An 18,793-nucleotide genomic window follows, 5' to 3' on the forward strand; every position below is an offset into this window, starting at 1 on the left:
CCATTCAGCAGACCCGGCCCAAACAAGCTACTGTGACGTCATCGAGCTATGATGTCAGCATCAGTGAGTAATTTGGCTCAGAAAAATCATCCAAAATCCTGATATTATTGCTCTGCTCTGCTTCATATTCCAACAAAGGGTTAAAACAGCGACATGATTCACAGATCAGATCAGTCTCAGACTCTGCTTCACCATCCAGAGTGGTTTCATCCACCTGTGACCATCCAGCCAAACATCCAGCTCCAAAATCACCCACAACCCACTCGCTACTGTTATATTACATCTCTGCTTTTAGCCTTCATACTGTAAACAAAGGGTTAAAATAGCGATGATTCACACACCAGATCACTCAGAGGAACCAGCCATCACTAACCAGAGTGAGAGAAACCAGCTCTAACATCACACAACCCAGAAATACAGCTCAAACACAGCCAGACCACTGTAAAACCTGCTGTTAGCTCTCTGCTTTAGCCTTCATTTGGCAACTAAAGGGTTAAAACAGCGACACAATTCTCACATCACGCTGACCATCAGGACTGACCCTGTGTCCAGATTACTCTGTGGAGATTTCAGCTAGTAATCCAGTCATTAATCCAGTTCAGAAAACCACCGTCCAGATCCTGCGTTTATGTCCTGCATGTGTACCAACCTAGAACTTCCCCTCGTGTCTCAAACAGAGTCTGATTAAAGACTCTGAGTTTAGTGCTGATAATCAGAAATTCACAGCTATGTACACATAAAAAATGCTAAATGCAGTCACACTTATAAAACTGAGGCTAAACGCTAGATGTGCAGAGCTGAGAGAGTGGGGGAGGGGTGGAAAAACACAAACAGGCCCTAAAACACATAAATTTCCACCTTTTCGCCATGCAAAGAACCCTTTAATCATGTAAAGGGTTCTTTGAGTGTCCATGGTTCTATACAGTACCATTTTCTTTACTAAAGAACCCTTGAAGAACCCTCTTTTTGAAGAGTGTACCCCAAAATTTACTTCTGCCTCCGTCACTGGGGTGACTGCTTTGTGCATCACTAAAAAGTAACACATGTAGTTGTGAAGAGCAAAAGGATAGCCAATGAAACGCAGGTGAACAAGCCTCAGATGTGCATTTGAATGTTGGAAACTTCATATTGAATCTTCATATTGAATGACTGGCCTCCCGCTATGCCCCCCTCTCCCTCCAGCTGTAGGTGTAGCACCCCCTCAAAATGTTTCAGCACCCCTGTAAACAAAGCTCTGGTGCCGCCCCTGCCTTTATCTCTAAGACAAGCAGAGATGTACACAGGGATCATTTGATATGACTGATCTGGGCAAAGCTACTGTAATAAACACACTGTCTGTAAATTAAACTGGGCCACACTGTGGAGTTTATCCTGAGCAACATAAGTGGTTTCAGACACGTCAGATATGTTAATCACCAACATGAAGTGAAAGCAATGTGTAGATACACAACACCAACCTTCTCTCTCATCTGTTCCCACAGCTTTACCCACAGCTACACTGACTGTAGAGCCCAAAAGGAGTCCTGTGTTCACTGGAGAGTCAGTCACTCTGAAGTGTGAGATAGAGTCTCACAGTAACTGGAGTTATCAATGGTATAAAGGCAACAGTAGCACTGCAGTAAATCAGTCTCAGACAAACACCTTCACCATCAGATCAGCAGCAGATCAGGATCCGTACTGGTGTAGAGGAGAGAGAGATAACAGACCCTCATCATCACAACTCAGCAATCCTGTTACTCTCACAGTGAAAGGTAAGATTTATAGTAATATGTCATCACTGCAAAGTGTGTTTATTAAAATTATTTCATGTGTGTAAAATTAAATTACTGGTAACACCCCAGCAAATGTAGAATACGTTACATTAATGCTATCTTTGGGAACATAAATACAGAGGCCCTGAAGGGTAACATGAGTAAAAAAAAATGAGTTTAAGTTCCACATTTTTTTTTTTACTGCCTGAATAACAAACTAAAAACAGCCAAATGTTTTTCTAAGATCACTTTCAGCCATCAAAGCCTAAAAAAATCAGAACTGTATTAAAAAATAAAGACTAACACATAGCATGTTATATCAGCTTTGGCCAGCAGGGGGTGGGGGGTGGATTTGACTTTAGATGGTCTGAGGTGGTGGTCGACAGGGCAATTCCCAACATTTTTTGAAATTCTATATTATTCCATACTTATTTTCCAAACTCACATGCATCTTTTGACAGAATGTCAATGTTACACACGTAGTTTATTCAGAAGACAGTAAATTAATTCAAGCTTGTGTATAACTGACAGCATCTTCCACACCAAACCCGGTTTTGCGGGCGGCAGAAGTATTTTATTCACCCTCTATTCACTTTTGTGAACTTTCACTGTTGACAAAACCTCACTGACCAAACGCGGTCATCTCTGCTTTTGGAATGACTGTAGTGAAGCTGATGGAGCAGCTGAGTTCCAGCTAAAATAGCTTTTTCACAAACGCTAAAATCATCAGAATCTCTGAAAACATACAGTCAGAAGAAATGGCTTCACCTTAGAATTGATAATCTAGATTATATTTTAAATCGATTGGAGCTGCACCACTTAACTTTAAACATAGATGAAGCTGCAGACATGAAACATATCAGACCATTCAGCAGACCCGGCCCAAACTAGCTAGCGTGACGTCATCGAGCTATGATGTCAGCATCAGTGAGTAATTTGGCTCAGAAAATCACCCAAAATCCTGATATTATTGCTCTGCTCTGCTTCATATTCCAACAAAGGGTTAAAACAGCAACGCAATTCTCACATCACGCTGACCATCAGGACTGACCCTGTGTGTCCAGAGAGACTCTGTGGAGATTTCAGATAGTAATCCAGTTCAGAAACCCACCGTCCAGATCCTGCGTTTATGTCCTGCATGTGTACCAATCTAGAACTTTCCCTCATGTCTCAAACAGAGTCTGATTAAAGACTCTCAGTTTAGTGCTGATAATCAGAAATTCACAGCTATGTACACATAAAAAATGCTAAATGCAGTCACACTTATAAAACTGAGGCTAAGCGCTAGATGTGCAGAGAGCTGAGAGAGTGGGGGAGGGGTGGAAAAACACAAACAGGCCCTAAAACACATTTCAGATAAATAATAAAAAGATAATAAATGTGAAAAATATTATTTAGAAATTAATAATATTCAGCTCTGTCTTTCAGTTTCCATTGATTTTGAGTATTAAAAATATCTGATATTAAATGTGCAACTTAATTTGTCGTTAAAAATAAAGCCTGTCTTGCTGTGTATCAGAGTTTTAGCACTCAGCATGAATCCCAGAGGATCAATAAAAAACATGGCCGCCTTTTTTACTCATAATAACCAACAGAATGAATCACCATCTAAATTCAGTTTTAAATCAAATAAACCTGGAGTATTTCATATAGTTTTATATAGTTTATATAAAACTATATAAAATTCCTTCTTTGTCACTGTTTGGTTAATGATGAAATAATTGGTGAATACTAGGGGTGGGAACTATTTATATATTTTGATATAGTTTTACTCTGAGAGCAAGAGAGAGTTTAAATTTAATCTCTAAACAAAATTTAAATCAGTGTTTAAAGTAATGAAGCAACAGGATTAAATGTAAACTAGGTTTACTTTAAAAATAATCCAGAATAAAAATGAAGGTTTAAATGTAACTTATAATTTTTTAACTAGGTTTAAAGTTTATGTAAATGAATTTACAGATAAACCAGTAACACTTTACAATAAGGGTCCATGAAATAGCATTGTTTAATGTGTGAGTAATCATTCATTCATACATGTAATACATCATGAGTCATCATGAATATTTATTTGTGAATCAAAATCAAACGAATAAATAAAAGTTGGAAATATATTTTTGCAGCTTATTTATTGTCTTAGCTTAACAAACACAGCACCAGATAGTTGAACTGTTTTCTTCTAGTTTCTAGTGACAGAGACGAGCAATCTGTTCTGAATAAACAGAAAAACATGATTTCAATCTAATCAAACATGGTTCTTTGGTAGTTAAAACTTGAGAGGACTGTATACGTGTATCATAAGAGATCATCATAAAGGCGTTTAACTCTACACAGTTAAATAACATTTAACATTTTCAGTCTTCATTAGGAAAACAAGAACCATAATTAGTGTATCTTTATTAGTTTATTAGTGTTTTATTTAACACTAAACAATTTAAAACTAACTTTAATTGGAAAACTATCCAAATTAATCTAAATTACTCACCTAAACTGCTAGCCATGAGCTTATGTTAGCCACAAGCTAACCCGCCAACAATGAGCTAACGCACTAGCTGCAAGGTAATATGTCAGCTACAAGCAAACACACTAGAGTACACATAAGCTACACTTACAAGGAGTGTGCTTTAGCACTTATATTCAATTCTGAGGTAAAGAAAGGGTTTTTTTTTTGAGGTAAAGAAAAGTAAAGATTTTTAGGGAAGGCTCTGTCTGACCTCACTCTGCCTTTTTAACACCTCATGCATTATATTCTAAGAATGTATATTCATTCATGCATTATATGCATAAAACATCGATTATCTACATATATAATTTATAACGTAATGTTGACGGAACGCAATAGGCGGAACGTGGACGTGCGGAAATGCAGCGCCCGGACACTCTGTGGCGGCACATAACAAAAACACACATGGATGAGCGAGAAATCCGACCGGCACCCTCTGCATTAAAGCCAGGTTAGGTCAGGAGTCACAACCCAAATGATTAGAAGAGACATTTTGTCCATTCAAAAAAAATCAAACCACCTTAGAAGCCACAACATTAAATGTCCAGGATGTCTCAGTATGTGTTAATGTCCTAGTATAGGCTAAACAATATAAATGAAAGCACACACTTACTTGCTGTGTCTTAAGCTTTAGCTATAGCTGCTTTCCTCCCGTCGCCGCCAGAAAACTTTTCCTCAAAAGTAGAGCAGCTTGTTGTAAAATGTCTCTCAACATTCAACTGTTTTCCAAGGCTGAAGTCGCTTCTTATTCTCCAGCTTCTTGTTCGAATTTTCCCGTTCTACCTTAAATTCTGCCTGAAGTAAATGCGGCATCATTTAAGGTGGACCGGAAAATTTGAAAGAAGCGCTTTATCTTCGCATCTTTTTAGTGTTTGACAGTCTCTCATTGCAGATTTAACGTTCCAGGAAACCAACTGCAGTGCTTATAAATGCAAATAAGCCCATTCGTCTCCAAATGTTTGTCTTAAATCTTTTTGCCCTTTTGTTCGCTACTAGCGAGGTGAGACTTCGCTGCTATGTGACCTACAGTCTGCACACCAGTTCTCAGTCTTTGAGAACCAGGGCTTTCGCGCTATGTCGCACACTTTGGAGCCGAGATACAGCGCCCCGTCTCGAAAATATTTTACTGACACAGCGATCCCCCCCACACTCTACGTCAAGACCAAAACCGAAGTTACAAAATAAAAAAATATATATAAATGAAAACAGGTAGGACGGCTGTAACATGCTGCGTGGACACCCTTTGCCACTGGATCTTACATCACCGTAACAGCGCATTTTATCGCAGATGAGTGGCTTCACCGTCTCATGTGCTCTAAACAAGAGCAGTGAATGAGAGCCTTCCAGGTCACTTTCCACATCACTTCCATTTGATTTATTAATAAACGATATTGGAAGTAAATTCATTATGGATCATTACAAATAATTTGCTTTAAAAGTACTAAGTCCTCACACAGTGAGAAAATAGAAATCCTGTATAGAAAAAAAGTTTTAATCGTTTTATAATCGCATCGCAGCCCCCAGAATCGTAATCTAACCGAATCGTGAGGTGTCTAGAGATTCCCACCCCTAGTATTCACCAATTATTTCATCATTAACCAAACAGTGATAAAGAAGGAATAATTCACCACTTTGAGGTCTACAAAAATAATGAAGTACTTTTTAATGCTCTGCTTCAAATTGTTCACACTGTGCATATATATAGGAAGCAGTGAAGGTCTTTAAAATCCTTTTAAAAAAAAGTGACTTACAAGCCTTAATCATATCAATATGTTATTACATAAACACTGAGCACATGAGCTAAAAACAGTGATGACAGTGTAAAGATTTTAACACAAATCCCAAAATGAATCATCACTCTTAACCAGGACCACAGATTATCTACAACACGTTCACCTGTAGATTGTTTTCCACATCAGAAAAGAACAAATACATTGTTATGATGAAAAGCATGGGGGATGATGAGGTGTAAGATTAGTACCTTATGAGATCTCTATATGATTTATAACCATGATAAAAAGTATTTGCATAGTGAGTTACTGTAATGTATGAACTTATAGCCTATAAGTCTTTGTAAAAAGTGAAGAGGAGAACAGATTTTGTAAGGGATCAGTCAATGCTGCTACACCTGGGCCTCTGGGGGGTGGGGGGTGCAGTAGTAACGCTTCGGGCTGCTAAAAAGTACAAAAGGGGTTCAGTCCTTGTTTGGGCCGATGCTACACCAGCATTATATGCAGCCTCATCAGCAGCCATCAAATAATAATATCATTTATATTCAAATAATCTATATATAATAATGTACCTTTCATATATTCTTAGTTCATTTAACCCAATTTTCCAGTCTGCTGCCTCACCGTCCCTTGAAAGTTTAAAATTTCATGTCATTTAGAAACAGAAAATGAGTCATTTGACTCTACTTACATTGTTAAGAGGAAGCAGCTCAAAAGTAAATCCCAAACCAGCAGTGATGGTGGAGCGTCAGAGACACATCTACAGTGGAGAGAGAGAGAGAGAGAGAGAGAGAGTTACTCTGAGCTGTGAGTTCTATGGCGTGGGGCTAATTTTCAGTGTCACACACAGGAGCAGACGGTTAACCAGCCTAGAGCAATCCTGCAAATGAATCAATATCCAAACTATAATGATAAATCACTTAATAATGAGCATATAACAATAATATCTAACAGCAAAATACTGATAATGAATAAACCCGTTATAAATAGAAGTTCTAATCTAGTTCTCAGAAGCGAACAACCATGTGAATAAAACATAAATTGCCTTCTTGTGTGCTACAGAAACAGCGAAGCCTTTAGTCCAGGGGTGTCCAATCACATCCACAAAGGGCTGGTGTGGCTGCAGGTTTTCACTCCAAACAAGGTGAAGCACACTTGATTCTACTTGTTTAATCAGCTGGTCTTAGTCTTCAAACAGTTCATCAGGTGACCTCCTGCTTTGTTGGAGTGAAAACCTGCAGCCACACCGGCCCTCTGTGAATAAGACTGGACACCCCTGCTTTAGACAGTTAGGGCCTGTTTACACTCTGCATTAACATGCGTTTGTGGTGATCGGATCATGCTCAGATTTCACTTCAACACATGAAAAGCCAGGTATAAACATGTCCAGGCTTACAGGACCACATTCAGAGTTGGTCAGAGACGGATCTTGACAACATTTACGTGACAACATTCACAGGACTAAATATTTAAGCTGCTAATCAAATAAATAAATAAATAAATAAATAAATAAGCACTAAAAGATGGTTCTGCAAGAGCTCTTTAGCAAAGACAATAGTTCTATATAGAACCATAAACCAAGGTGAAATCGTTTATTGTTCTGTACAGAACTATGAACCATGATGAAATAGTTCTTCAGACTGATTTAGAATGTGTTGTATGATTCTATAAAAGAACCCTTTTGAAAATGGTTCTGTACAGTACAAAAACGGTTCTTCAACTGTCATGAGGTCAAGCTTGTAACAAAAAAAAAACTATTTTTGGTGCTACATAGAACCATTTCAAAAAGGTTTATTAACAGAACCATATACAACACATTTTCCAAACTGAAGAACCATTTCACCATGCAAAGAAACGTTTAAGCATTAAATTCAGTTTGTGTTCATGGTTCTATGCAGAACCTCTGTTAACCATCTTTTTTTAGAGTAGCATCAAGTAAACTGAACAATGAAATAAAACATTTTCTGTTTGAACTTAATTCATGAAAATAAATAAAACCAAGGCTGCAAACTGTGCAAACGACATTTGTTCTGTATTACATTTTCCGTTTAAGCTCAGTGATTCTGTTCATTACAAAGAACTTTACAAACAACCAATCCTGGTCTTTCAGTGCAGCAGGTTCAGCTTTTATACAGGCCTCACAAATGTTTTTCCTGGCACTGTGCAAGTTTTGATAAACCTGTTTAGATGTTTTTCAACTGCTTTCACTTCACCAGTCTCCCATTTCTTTCTCTTAACCATCTTTACACCTGAATAAATGCTGAACATTATTAGTCAAAACATACAATGTCTTTCATAGTCATAAAAGCTTACCATCATGTTTATTTATCAGATAATATCTTTGGGAACTGATGTGTTACTGGTTGGTTCTATGGCTTGCTCAGCTGAGGATTCCTGGGCTTGCGTTGTAGATGGTTCTAAGTCTGGTTCTGCTCCAAAATCCACATAAACACAAACCAAACACACTCTTTTTGAAAACATTTTAAGTGACTAAGGACATCCCAAATTAATAATAATAATAATAATAATAATAATAATAATGACTACAAAAGCATGACTGCAGAGACAAGTCTTAGGTGGTAGATTGTTGCTATGTGGTTGCTATGGAGCTGATGTGTTGCTAGGTGGTTGCAAACTATCACCTATATTGGGCAGCAGCAATGTAGGACTTGTCAAAGGTCGATGATCACACAGGTAACAATGGCAATGACATCAATTCAACTGTGTGGAAGAAGGCAATGGTAAACCACTTCAGTACTCTACCAAGAGAATCACATGGATAGGAACAACAGAATGTTTGTTGGTATAGCGCCACAAGATGGGATCCTCAGGTCGAAAGGCACTCAACCTGTCACTGAGGAAGAGCTGAGGATTCAGAGCTAAGTCAAAGCTTTTTAAACAAATAGTTGCTTTAGATGATGAGCGAGAAAAGATAATTCAAAGCTGCAAAACAATCAGAACTTGGAATATTTGAAGTATGAATCATGGCAAGCTGGGAAAGACACACTGTCTACTACTCAGGTCATGAACAACAAAGAAGAAATGGAGTGGCTTTTATGGTCAACAAGGATGTCAATGAGACCGTTATTGGATGCAATTCTGTGAATGATTGACTGATGTCAATCCGATTTCATGCACAATTATTCAACATTATATTGATCCCGGTTTACTACCCAACAACAGACACCAATGAAGAAGAAATCGAAAAAAGTTTTATGATGGAGCTCAGGCTAAAATTGACAAGACCTTTAAATAAGATATCCTGCTGGTGATCGGAGACTGGAATGCCAAAGTCAGAAATCAGGATGAGGGAAATACAGTGGGATAACAAAATGTTGGAAACAGGAACAAAGCCAAAGAACAACTAATCAGCTTTTGCAAGTACAATGACTTTTTCATTAATAGCACATTCTTCAACCAACCAAAACAACATCTTTACACCTGGACACCACCAGACGGCATCCAAGAGATGAAAAGTGACCATTTTAGGTGTAAAGACACAGCCTGGAGCTGATTGTGGAACAGGCAGCGAACTTCTAATGTGCAAGCTCCAAATGAAGCTGAGAAAAAAAATCAGTCAAATCATCAGACTTCCAAAATATGACCAGGAGAACATTCTACCTGTCAGAAACCGATTTCAGATAATATACATTACTGACAGAGAAGCAGAGGAGCTATAGATGGAACTCCAAGAGGTCATCAAAGACAAATTAGAGAAAAACTTCGGAAGAATGAAAAGGAGAAAGGAATCAAAGTGGATGACAACTAATTCAGCTGAGTTTGCAAAGAAGGAGAAAAGAGGCCAAAATCACGAAGGATAAAGATCTTTTAAGGGATTAAACCGTGAATCCCAGGAAGGACAAGGACTAATACTACAACAACATCTGTAAAACTATTGAAGATGAAAACAAACATGGAGAAACAAGGACTGTTTTCTAGAATATACGTGAGCTCAGAATTAAACTTCAACCTTGACTTGGTATGGTAAAGGAAGTTCAATGGACAGGTCATAACTGATGAAGCAAAGATCAAACATCATCTTTGCTCATGTACGCTAGATTATGGAAAAAGCCAAGGATATCAACTTGTACTTTTTTGACTGCAGCAAAGCCTTCAACTGTGTTGACCACACAAAAGTATGGAATGTCCTTAGGAAGATGTGAATACAAGAACATCTCATCATTCTATTGAGGAACCTTTACACTGATCAACAAAGGAGTTAGACAAGGCTACATTCTGTCACCATACCTGTTCAACCTGTATGTTGAACATATAATGAGAGAAGCAGAACTAGAGGAAAATGATCAAGGATTCAAGACTGGTGGAAGACACATCAATAACCTTCGATATGCGGATGACACGACACTCATAGCAGAAAATCAGGAATAAGGAAGGTTAAAGAACAGAGTGAAAAGATGGGACTTCAGCTCAGTATAAAGAATGCGGTTGAAACAATAAGAAAAATCACTAACTTTACCACTGATGAAGAGGATTTCGAAGTAATGGACAGCTTTTGCCCAATGTAATCGACTTTTTGATTGACTTCCATCTTGCTTTACACTTCTTGTCACTGAAAACAACCCTAAGTCAAAATGAAGCCCAAAAGTGTAAGTGTTGTAGCAACTAAAGCCGGGCCGAAAAGCATAAACGTGTAGAAAGTAAAAAATGATCCTAAACAAAAATAAACATAAAGATGCTGTTTATTTACAGCATTTTGTGTAAGGCTTTTTAAATCGTGGGGGAGGGGCACCACTTCATGTATCGATTAAAATGAATCTTTTGCCAAAACTGGTAGACTATACTGTACATTGTGGGGACTTAACAATTACCATGTTAAAAATATATGAAAATGAGCAGTTTCATACCTGACTGGAGAAAGTAGACTCGTGCTGTGAATGCTGGGTGCAGTGGTGATCATCTCTAGAGGCACCTTCTGACTCCAGATGATGGCCGTTTCCTTCCATTCCACTTTTTTTTCACCTGAAATGGACAAAACAACAACCAATAAGCCCAAAGGTTAAAGCATGTTGACATAATGCAACTAAGCTAATAATTGCCAAGTTGTAGAAAGTATTTTTAGGCTAAACACACCAAGCAAACAAGATATTTCTAGATTAAAATGATAATATTTTAAAGTAGGTGAGTTGTGAGGACTTGGTGTAAAGCATTTATTTTAAAAGATGTGTGGGGATTCAGTGGGGGAGGGGCACCACTGACTGATATTAATCTTTTGCCAATACTGGTAGACTACACTGTACACTGTGGGGACTTGACATTTACCATGTAAAAATGTGAGAAAATAAGCAGTTTCATACCTGACTGCAGAAAGTAGATTTGTGCTGTGAATGCTGAGTGCAAAGGTGATCATCACTAGAGGCACCTTCTGACTCCAGACGATTACCGTCTCCTTCCACTCCACTGTTTGTCACCTGAAATGGACACAACAGTCACTAATAACCCCACTAAACTAATCATTACCAAGTTGTAGAAAGTATTTTAGGCTAAACACACCAAGCAAACAATTTCTAGATTAAAATGATAATATTTTAAAGTATACTGTAATACAAGAAAAGGTTGCAGAAGATAAAAAAGGCACAAAACTCTGATAACTTTAGCTTGATGGCTTCTGCTTTACTCCAAATAAACAACCCCCCCCCATTGACTTAAATGTTGAGCTTTCCAGGATCCTGGATCCAGCTAAAGAGGAGGTTGTTATAAGTTACAAGCCTGTTTGTTAAAGGTGGAATTACAGTGCTGCTAATGAGGGTTGTGAGACTGAAAACACAAAGATGGCTTAGGGTGGACAGTGAATGCACTTTTACAAAACACTGCATGGCAGCTTTACAGAATTTAGGTCTAAAGCCAATAACTCAGCAGGCCAAGAGCAGTAAACTGACAGCAGTGAAAGAGCTTGCTGCTGTAGACGCTGGTCCTAAAAAGGAGGAATTTACAGAAAGGATTTCTAATATTGGCATGATACTAAATGAAATGGAGCTGTGGAAAAGCAACAGTGACACAGAAAAAGCAAGAGGAAAGAACCTCAGTGCAGCAGTGTTAAGGAAAGAGTTGGAGGAAATGAGATTAGTGTTAGTAGACTCAGAGCACAGTGAAGGTGCAGCGTTACAGCTGAGGAGTGATATGAGTGATATGAGATGGCATGCAGGAGCATCACAGACACCTTAGAATGGAAGGAACTGGAGTAAAAAAACAGTAATAGTAAAACATGGAGTGTAGCTGATGCACATGATTGCTTGGTACTGTCCTCTAAGGGGCAAGATGAGACGTTCCTCAGAACCATTAATGAGACACTACAAAAGAAGTAGATAGAGTAAATTCAGTCATGATAAGTAACCGTACAATGTATCTGAGGCGCAGCATCACATTGGTATCATTGCTGAGTTGTTAGACAAGAGGGCATTTTATAGCACTGCTGAGGGGGATCTGAAAAATACAAAAAAGTTACAGTGCAGAAAACCAGGAATATGACATGAACAGCACAAACAAGGCACCGTATTGCAGTAATGCAGTGGAGAGAAGGCATCTTGTAACAGTACTGAGATAACCCTGGTAAAGGAATAAATGAAGTTAGGTTTAGAAAATGAACAGCAAACGGTGCAGCATCATGAGACGGATGGGTCTGCATGAGAAAAGCTCAACAGGTTAGCAAAGGCACAGTCTGACCAAGGAACAGCATCTCAGAGTGTCATAGTTGAAGGAGATGAGGCAGATGTGCAGAGTCCACCTGAAAAAAAGCAGAAGGAAAGAATACATGCAAAGCAGGTTTAAGGAGCAGCACTGCATAAAAGTCATAACTGTGGTAAATGAACAGACATCACTCCTTTGCCTACACTGGCTGACTACACTGTATATTGTGTAGACTCAGCATTAACCGTGTGAAACATGCATGAATTAAAGCAGTTTGCTTACCTGGATGCCAAAAGCAGATTTGTGCTGTGAATGCTGGGTGCAATGCTGATCATCGCCAGAGGCACCACCTGACTCCAGATGATTGTTGTCTGCTTCCATTCCACTTTTTGTCACCGAAAACAGCAAAACAGTCACTATTAAACATAAAAGTAGAAGGGTAATCCTGTGAGCAGTGAGCAGTACCATACATACCATACCATACATACCGCACTGTTCTGATCATCCCTAGATAGTCTACATAAACTGAGAATAACAGTCTTCTTTAATCTCAAGCTTTCTTTTACACGGATATGATGTCATAAAAATACACTCACTATTTGGAATCTAATTAACCACCACTGGTACAAGAAGTGACATTCTTACCTCACTCCTCCAGGGACAATCACCATCTCCACAATCATACGTAATCTCCTCTCCAGGTGTTACGTCTCTTAAAGCAAAAAGACACAAATGTGGCCTTCCCTCCACGACGAGTCTCTTCATTTTACAGTTGGGGTTAATGTGGTCGTCATTAACCAGTGGTCCAAGAGTGCCGTCATCCATTGCAGCATCAATACTGAATTTCACCAAACAGAAGACAGTTATTTAGTGACGAAAGGTAACAGTTTAGTTTTATAGTTGTAGAATTAAAAAGTCTAATAAAAGCAAACATTACATTATTTGCAGTTATTTTATTCCATAACAGTGTCACTGTCATTTTGCTTATATTATCATTATTAGACTAAGATTATTCACAGTTTCCTTCTACCTCTTAAGTACTGACAGGAAGAATGACTACAAAGCACAATATGTATCATTTTAGGGTCATTCTACAGAAACGTTCACTTTTCTATCTATCCATAGGTGTCACTGGTGTCCAGTCCTCGTTGGTGTTACACATAAGAAAGGTAACACCAGAGACATTTTTAATGAAAAATGCATTTTACAAAATGGCTGCTACAGAGCATCAAAACACATGTTGTCAATCATGGAATATCCACTAAAATATGTTATGTAATCCATTTGTATTCTTTTTTTTTTACACTTACCTAAGAATAAAGTAGGTCACACCAGTGACGTAAACTGAAAGCTTCATATGAAATCATGAGCTAAATGAGAAAATCTCTGATAACTGAAAAGACACAGTGGACTTGTGAACATGTGATTTTTTCATAGATCCTCAGAAAATAAGATTTTTGTTATGTGGTAACCCCAGTGACACGACTCCTGGGGACAATAACTTTCATTATATATTTTATAATATTTATGTAGCATTTGTTTTCTTTGTCATTTAATTTATATATGCCATAGTCATGTATAGATTATTGTAATTAAAATTGCAGAAAAATGTTTTTCTTCAAAATATTTCCTCACCCTTTACACATGACTGTGGGGACAAGCACTTCTGTGGTGCTTGGAATTCTAGATAATTGATTTAAAAACCAATATTGCTAAATTGATGGATCAAGAAGGTATATTGTTATAATAACTTATTGTTTTATTTGAAAATGTAAAAAAAAATGTAACTCTAACATGTTTTATAAGTGTAATATATCTGTAACCGCTAGGGACACGAAAATGGACGTTTCTGTAGAATGACCCATAAATGTCAAACATAAAACAGACAGAAAATGTGGAATATAGAGCTGGATAATGGAAATGCTACTAATTTAAAGATGATGCGAACTAAATCCACCTGTGGTTCAGGATCAGGAGAGTCAGGAGGTCATAATTTGAATAACTTCAGAAGTAGACTGGCACCTTGGGCGGTTCTGATGCGGTAGCCCTTCAAAATCACGTCAGACAAAAGCTGAAAAAGACTCAACACGACTGAATAAGGCGCGTTATAAAAGCCAGCCAAGTCGTTTTTCTGATAAAAACATCGTTATCATTAGACCCGATTAAGAAAGAGGATCTCAGAGTAAACGGCGAGCGATGATATGGGATGAAGAGAGGGATGAAGGGATGAAGAGAGAGATGAAGGAAGAGAGAGATGAAGGGATGAAGAGAGATGAGGGGATAAAGAGAGAGAGGAAGGGATGAAGAGAGAGATGAAGGGATGAAGAAAGGGATGAAGGGGTGAAGAGAGGGATGAAGGGGTGAAGAGAGAGATGAAGGGGTGAAGAGAGGGATGAAGGGATGAAGAGAGAGATGAAGGGAAGTCTGTACTCAGATCCGGGGTTTTCCTGCCAGATGAAGTCGATCATGAATCCTTTCATGGCGCTGTGATAAACTCGTCTTCTTCGACTTTCCTCCGCACTGATCGGGTCTCCTCTGTACTTCAGCACGAGCTCTCCTCTCGCGGAGTCCGACACGGCAAACACCCCCCGCCTTATTTAGGAACGACAAACCGCGCTACCCCGACTTTCTCTGTGAGGTTCAGTCCAGGCTGGTTTATCTGCTCTGCTCACCTTTAAATGAATCAGTGTAGCTACTTTACATCGAGCCCCGCTTTGTCACGTGGTAATGTGAAGAACAGCGTCGTTTGTTGGGCTCTTCTTCCTCATTTTAGAGACCAAACCTTCACCTTTATTAAACACTTCACCGCTTCAACGAGTCTGAAGACGTCTCTGTGGAAGACGCGTTAAACGTTCATAGGCAGCGCAGCGTCAGCTATCAAAACAAACGGACTGACACAGGGAGGCAGTCTAACCGCCTCAGGGCTGAGAGATAACGAGGTCCAATAACCAGTTAACCAGCTGATGAAGGAGAACCGGCACTGCTGAGACTGTCTGACATTTACAGGACGGGTTTATATTAGAACAGGTCATTAATTAAACACTTAGTGGTTGAAAACTACGGAGCCCCAGTGGTGACATCCTGTATAAACAAAAATAATGTGTGCCGTCTAATCGGTGGCCCCGTCATCAGGAGAGCGCGAGTTAGATCCCTGGTGACTCCGTGGCCGGGAGTCCAGGAGAGCACAACTGGCCTCGCTCTCTCTGGGTGGGTAGGATGGCCCCCCCTTCTCCCCCATCACTCAACGCGGTGCTAGTCAGCGCAGGCGTCGTTAGCTGACGTAACAGATCTGGCGGTTGGCGCTTCATTTCCTCCGCGCGCGTTCAGCTGACCAGTGACGTTGCGGCAGTTCGAAAAGATGCGGCGCTTCTCAGGTCTCGGAGGAAGCCTGTGTCACCTTCACCCTCCTAGCGCTGATAGCATCGTGTGATTGGGGGAGTCCTAACTAGCGGGTGGAGTTGGAGAGACTGAATTGGGGAGAAAATTGGGTAAAAATTAAAATGAATAAATAAAATAATGCGTGGCCACGACTTAGTAAGGCATGGGAATGAGATGATTAAGTCTTAATAGTAAAGCGTGGGAACGAGATCCTGATGCGGGGCCACGACTTAGTAAGTCATGATCTCGTTCCCACGCCTTACTAAGTAATGGCCACAACTTAATCATGTCATTCCCACACCTTACTAAGTCGTGGCCACGCATTAGGATCTCGTTCCCACACATAAGGCGTGGCCATGCATTAATTGTATTTATACAGGATGTCATCATCAGGGCTCTGTAGAAAACATTTCGTCTCATGGTGAAAGTTAAACTCACAGAGATCAAAGACTTTGACGCTGTCCCAGTTCGTCAAACTCCACTTCTGACTGGTAAACTGGAGCACTGGTTAAGGCGACACCTCATTGGCTCACAGTTCCAGCCATTGCTTCCCGTTTCAACCAGTCGGAGTTCAGCATTGTTGTACCACGTGATCAAACGTGCGTCCGCAATTGTTTTTACAGTCTTTGGCCACAGGGGGCGCGCACACACTGTGAGCAGTTCCCCCTGTACACTCGCACACTGTTTTCCGAGATTGTGTCTATGAAGAGAGTCTGATTGATGATCTGATGTGGATCTAATATTTTTCAAATGTAGATCTTAGTGTGAGCTGCACCATCAAGGATTAAACAGAGTTTGAAGCTGATCTAGAATTTATTGATCTAGATTTTATTTTAAATCGAGTTCTGTTGCCCCACTTAATTTTATTCATAGATTAATCTGTGATTAAAGTCTTAATCTGTGATTAAACCTTGACCTGCCATTCATTCTGATTGCCCACCATGATGGATTCAGCAGTATAAATAAACAGCAACTACATTTCTCTCCACACTGATCACTATCTCTACTTTTTTCTTCCCTTCTGAGTGAAAACCAGCATAGAGCTACATCAAAACCAGCTCTCACAATCAGAGAGGGAATACAGACATTTAATAAACAGTCCATTATTAGACCCACAGCCTCAGAGTCCGGAGGAGCTGTTTAGTCAGCCCTGCTGAGAAGACTAACTTGTAATGTTACACAAAACCTGTTGGTATTCAAATCAAATATTTTCCATATAAACTCTCTGTTTGTTACTCTCTAAGCTGCAGTTGTACAGTTAATGTTCCATAAATATCAAATCTAAAACATAACACTGAATATTGATAGAGCAGCTTGTTAGCCTGTTAGCTAATTTAAATTAAACTTAAATCAGTGTTTAAAGTAATGAAGAAACAGGATTAAATGTAAACTAGGTTTACTGTAAAACTAATCCAGGATTAAAATGACGGTTTAAGTTTAACTTATTATTTTTAACTATAACAGAGAGTCCTGTGTTCAGTGGAGAATCAGTCACTCTGAAGTGTGAGATTAACACTTATGATGGATGGACATAGCAGTGGTATAAACAGTATACATGGCATAGATGGACTGCAGTGTCTCAGTCTGTGTATTACACTGTAAACAGAGACACTCTCACCATCAGAGAAGTTGCTGTGATTAATGAAGATCAGTATCAGTGTAGAGGAGAGAGATCGTTACAGACCAACATCATCACAGTACAGTACCTCTGTTACACTCACTGTAAAGGGTGAGTCCATTAACATTTATATATTATGTCTTTTCATGTTGGCCACATTTAAATACTTCAGCTAATCAGTATGTTGGAGACTTTAATTATTCTTCTTTTACGGTGATACTTTCAGTGGTTTAGAACAGTGGTCACCAAAACCTGGTTGTGGAGACCCTTTTGCTCTGAACACTTTAGCAGGGACATGTTAAAAAATTATTTTTAAATTGTAAATGAGCTTATCGGTGACCAATCAGATTGTTGATTTGTGTTGCAGTAACTGATTGTGTCTCCCAGTCACAGTGAGATTTAACACTGAAACACTCACATAGTGGGAGATATAATGCTTAATAAAACTTCATTATTACATTAGATGATTATTTATAGGTTTAAAAACAATATTCAGCTGCTTTGGGACTCAGAACTGATCTATAACTCTGCACAGAGATTTTCTGTTTGTACCACCGTACGCTGCTCTATTCATCCAAAGACAGAAAACTATGTTTTGGTGGCTTTATAGTGAAGGTGCTGTTGGTCAGTGAAGTGCTGGCTGTGTTTGTGTGAATCCTGTATTCTGTTTGATTACTATTGTTTTGTATCACTGTAGGGTGGAAGTGTTGGATTAGGTAGATGATGACTGCACTGCTGTTAGCAATAGGCTGTAGACTGTTGTTATGACAGCACGTTTGGAAATTGTATCTACAACGTGGGCCTACACTCATAGCAACAAGGGTTTTATATTGTAGCAAAAAAGGGTTCTTTGGATTGTAACAATAATGGAAACCTTTTTGGTGCTATATAGAACCCTTTTCAAAACAGTTCTGTGTAGAACCATCTACAGCACATTCACTATCAATCTGAAGAAACTTTTCACCATGTGAAGAACCCTTTAATCATGCAAAGGGTTCTTTGAGTATTCATGGTTCTATACAGTACAATTTTCTTTACTAAAGAACCCTTGAAGAACCCTCTTTTTAAAGAGTGTACCCAAACATGTATTTCTGCCTCCATCACTGGTGTAACCACTTTGTGCGTCACTAAAAAGTAACACATGCAGTTGTGAAGGACATGCAGAGTTGAA

At 39.0% G+C, this 18,793-nt stretch overlaps 1 protein-coding gene and 1 long non-coding RNA gene across 2 annotated transcripts in view; one reads left to right on the forward strand and one right to left on the reverse strand.

The window, feature by feature from the left end:
* Positions 1-328: 328 nt before the first annotated feature.
* The window catches only part of LOC118800953, a 30,731-nt gene continuing 12,266 nt past the window's right edge, over positions 329-18,793 (forward strand). The window contains exons 1-2 of the mRNA XM_036561135.1: positions 329-377; positions 1,482-1,751. Coding sequence (XP_036417028.1) covers positions 329-377; positions 1,482-1,751 — 319 coding nt within the window. The remainder of the gene's footprint in view (positions 378-1,481; positions 1,752-18,793) is intronic.
* Positions 10,433-13,504, reverse strand: LOC118800954. The gene is made up of 4 exons (XR_005006413.1): positions 13,272-13,504; positions 12,909-13,042; positions 11,297-11,410; positions 10,433-10,961 (listed from the first exon to the last, which is right to left on the reverse strand). It is a non-coding gene; the product is annotated as an uncharacterized LOC118800954 (long non-coding RNA).

The sequence above is a fragment of the Colossoma macropomum genome, unplaced genomic scaffold (assembly GCF_904425465.1).
Source record: "Colossoma macropomum unplaced genomic scaffold, Colossoma_macropomum, whole genome shotgun sequence".
Lineage (NCBI taxonomy): Eukaryota > Metazoa > Chordata > Actinopteri > Characiformes > Serrasalmidae > Colossoma > Colossoma macropomum.